The 4,284-nt window shown below is 39.7% G+C and overlaps 1 protein-coding gene across 3 annotated transcripts in view; it reads right to left on the bottom strand.

The window, feature by feature from the left end:
• Positions 1–754: 754 nt before the first annotated feature.
• Positions 755–4,284, bottom strand: part of LOC108232128 (poly(rC)-binding protein 2) — an 11,222-nt gene continuing 7,692 nt past the window's right edge. For all 3 annotated transcript variants that reach the window (XM_017409729.3, XM_017409730.3, XM_025004474.2), the window contains one exon: positions 755–1,917. In XM_017409729.3, coding sequence (XP_017265218.1) covers positions 1,881–1,917 — 37 coding nt within the window. In that variant the 3' untranslated portion in view covers positions 755–1,880. The remainder of the gene's footprint in view (positions 1,918–4,284) is intronic.

Here is a 4,284-nt window from a genome sequence, read left to right as displayed (position 1 = left end):
GGAAAACAGGGAGTGTGGTGAAGAGGTGAAGAAGAGAGTCCAGGCAGGATGGAGTGGATGGAGAAAAGTTTCAGGAGAGATTTGTGACAAAAGGGTGGCAGCAAAGGTCAAAGTGGTGAGAGAAGCTGTGTTGGATGGTTTGGAGACAGTGGGACGGACAAAAAGACAGGAGACAGAACTGGAAGTGTCAGAGCTGAAGATGTTGAGGTTCTCCTTGGGAGGGACAAGGATGGACAGGATTAGGAATGAGGTCATCAGAGGTACAGCACAGGTTGAAGGACTGGGAGATAAAGTTAGAGATGGTTTGGACATGTGCAGAGGAGGGACAGTGGGTATATTGGTAGAAGGATGTTAGAGACAAAGAGGAGATAAATGGATGCAGTTAGAGAGGACATGGAGGTAGTTGGAGTGAGGACAGAGGATGCAGAAGACAGAGTTAGATGGAGGAGGGCGACTCGCTGTGAAGACACCTGAAAAGGGAACAGCTGAAAGAAAAGTCACTGAGAATAATTTACAACACATACTCTACTCTGAGCACTAACAGAATCTGCAATAGCATCAAGATAATCAGTTGGTGAAAATCAGTCCTTTTTCAAAATAAGATGATCTTTGTCTAAAATTCTGCCATAAAGGCAGTGGGCGATGTGCATTACTACAAGAAATGCCAGGCCAATTTGATTTTGATTTATTTTTTTTTTACAGTAACAGAGACCAACAGGCATTTGTAGTGCAGTAAATACAGGGATGACAAAAGTTTAAGTGTTTCACATCTTTTTTTATTTCTGCATTTCATTTCATCGACAATTTAATTGCACCCAGATCTACAATAGTTTGAAAACGTGCACAAAACGTGAGTTTCTTCATCCTGCAAAGAATAAAAAAAATAAAATCTGACCCAGGCAAAACAGGATTAGCAGGAAACTAGTGTTAATTCTATAATTCTCCTTCTAGTTAATCATAATTTAATACTTCAGCATAATATACTTATAAAGACCAATATGCCTTTTAGTTTTGCCCCTTGCAGCATTCCCCAGCCCTGCAGTTAAAAAAAATATTTTCTCTATTTAAAACAAACATTTCAATGTCGTCGTCGTCACCACTGTGGTCTTTGTAATTAACGTCCTTTATTTCAGGCCCACCTCTTGTGACCACGGTCCGCCCGCCCTCGTCAGAATTTAGTACATAACAATGCTCAGAAAGTCCCGCTCGACGAACGAAACAAATGGAAACACAGGAATGACACAAAACCATTATTCGGCAAGTTAGAGGTGAGATGTGACGTAGCTTAAAAATGAAAAGTTACCTTCAAAGTTTTTCCTGAATACAAGTTTAGCTCTTTTTCACGCACTAAAACCCGTTAAACCCACAATGCCTCGATCAGGAAGTACAGCTTCAAATAGCAAATGGCAAAAAATTGAATTCTACTTGTACAAGGTACTGTGTATTAAATAAAAATAAATAGATATTTAAAAGGAAGGGAAAGAACAGTCCATCTATATTATTTTTTTCTTCATTTTAACATTTTCTAAGAAAAATCTGACATAAGAAAAACATAATTTATGCCTTTTCAGATTTTTCTAAAACTTTTTTTTTCTCAGTATATCAAGATAATCATACAGATATACAGCAAAAATAAAAAAAAGGAAAAATACAACTGAAGAAAGTCCTTGAAAACTATATGCCAATAGAATTTAAAACAATAAATAAATAAAATACTAATATCATGGCGATGGCATAATTACAACTGAGTAGGTGTCTAACCAAAGCAGGAGAAAACAGTGAGTTTATAGTACTTGGTTTTTGCATTAAGTTCAATAAGGGACCTCTTGGTAAAAATTAGGGGGAGGGGTTTTATTCGACGCTGATGAAGATCCTCCATGTCAGTTGGCTGCGAGTCCAGTGGCTTCAGAAGACAGCCTGAGTACGGAAAACAAGAAACGTTAGGTCTAACAACACAACAAACCATGAAAAAACAGATTGAACTGTTTCTGTATCAGATGCGCAAGAATCTTTTTAAAAGCAGATTACAGGCAGGTTTTATTCTGCAGTCTCTGCTTTTCAGGAGGGGTAAAAGTTGAGTCAACATAATCAATATTTAAGTCCCACAAACCAATCTAAAATACACTCACTGATAAAAACTGTTTAGGCTCCCAGATGGAGTGGTGAAACTAAAATGAAACCGCGAGTGTTCAAAGGTCATGACTGTATTGTAATAATGACAGTACAGGAACACGGCTGGTTCCATCTCAGCAGGGTGAGGCACCCCCATCACCCAATGGTCCCCATATGTCCCACGTCATGGACGATTGTGGAATGGAGTCACGTAGATGACCATTGTGTATCCTTTTTTGCAGAAAGTCGGCCTAGTTGCTCTGACTAGCCTTTAGGATCCTGAAGATCCACACTGACATCTGATCTGATCCCACACACTTTCAATTCAGGGGGAAAGGGAAAAATATAAAAATTTTAGGCTGACTGGCAACATGTGGACCTCTGCATGACGCTGTACTGTATGTGTTGTCTTGTTAAAAGACAGTACCAGGATGCTGTCTCAGGAGGGGCAACACATGCAGACACAGTATGTCACTAACAGCGCTGTGCCATCAAGGTCCCCTGACTCACTACAAGAGGTGACCTGAAGTCAGACCTTGTGGGCCACACCATGATGCCAGGAGTAACACCAGTGGGTCTCTCCCTCTGTATCAGGGGGTTTTGTAAGGCTTGGTGCACAACACGACAATCCTGTCCTGGTGTGGTCTGTCACGAGCAACCGGAACCCTCCCAGCATGTGTGTGTGTGCTCTCACATGCCCATTGGTTCCAGCAGTGGGTCACTGTGACATCAGGCAACTGCATGATACGACCATCCGGTTTCATGCAAACTTGAAATGCGACCCCTAACAATCTCTGTGAACTGCTGGTGCTGCTGTCTAATGTGTCTGAGGCATCCTCTCTGTCTGAAGACATTCACTTACTGTTTTGACTGATTGTTGGACACCCTGGCAACTACCTGATAACACAATGCTCCACTTGTGATGCCCCCTGGTGCTCATTCTAGACACACCAGCTTCTAGGAAATTTAATTTATGTACTCCGCTGCTGCTTTACGTGTACAGAACTACATCCAAATAAGACCGTTCATTCTGCGTGCTTAACCTTTATTATCTGTCACTGAATCTATTTCACTAATCAGACCTATAACTATGTTTATAAATGAAACTTCTAGTCAGATAACCTTCACAGTTGGAAACAGGGAAACTCTTGTCAGAGTCACAATCAGACCCAAGATTCTTCATTTTTATTTTTGATAAAGTGTCCTATTACAACAGTCTTATATAATTATAGCAAATCAATTTTATAAAGCATATCATCTCACCAGCTGTGCTGTGTGTGTTCTCGGTACAAAATGATTTTCGGTTCTCCCATATTAAGGAATTTTAAAATATACACGCTGGCTACAGGTGTATGCTGAGGTTCAGTGTGATGTTTGTTTATTCACATGTGAGGCAAGAAGCAAAACTTCAGCCAAATCATTTGCTGAGTGAATATCATCATTAAAATTATTCTACCGTGGCTGAAGTAAGCAGGCATTATGACACATAATAAATAAAACATAAGTTACAGGGATTTTTAAATATATTTTAGCAACTGCATGTTATTTAAAGGATGAATTTGTGATTATATGAGCAGAAACCTAATGTGGCATGTCATCAGTTTGGTCATCTTTCTCCCCCTTCTTTCCCACTCCTTGAATGGGGACTGAAAAAGCTTCACGTTTTCTTTTTATGTCCTTAGTTTAATCAGGAAGGTCCCCATAGAGATAAATTATCTCTTCTTCCAGGGGGTTCCTGGAACATGTGGGGGGGAGGAGCTGGACTTGGACCAGCAACCCCCTGATGACAACGACTGGCAGTCATCTGCTCTTCCTTCCTGAGCAACAACACATCAACTCTCCAGTTTCCACTTTCTAAATTATACCAGCCATAGTTGAGAAAACTCTGTTTTTATTAAAGGCTAAACAATATGCAGATGGTAGCTACGCCCCAAAGCTACATTTCAACAACACACACACCAACACAGCTGGTGAGAGGCCAGTGTAACCATTAATAAAGCAAGCATTTATGTTTCACAATGAAAGCATATACAGGTGCTGGTCATAAAATTAGAATATCATGAAAAAGTAGATTGATTTCAGTAATTCCATTTAAAAAGTGAAACTTGTATATTATATTCATACATTACATACAAACTCATATATTTCAAATGTTTATTTCGTTTAATTTTG

This window comes from Kryptolebias marmoratus, linkage group LG8 (assembly GCF_001649575.2).
Source record: "Kryptolebias marmoratus isolate JLee-2015 linkage group LG8, ASM164957v2, whole genome shotgun sequence".
Taxonomy (NCBI): Eukaryota; Metazoa; Chordata; class Actinopteri; order Cyprinodontiformes; family Rivulidae; genus Kryptolebias; species Kryptolebias marmoratus.
This window is presented reverse-complemented; position numbering and strand designations above follow the sequence as displayed.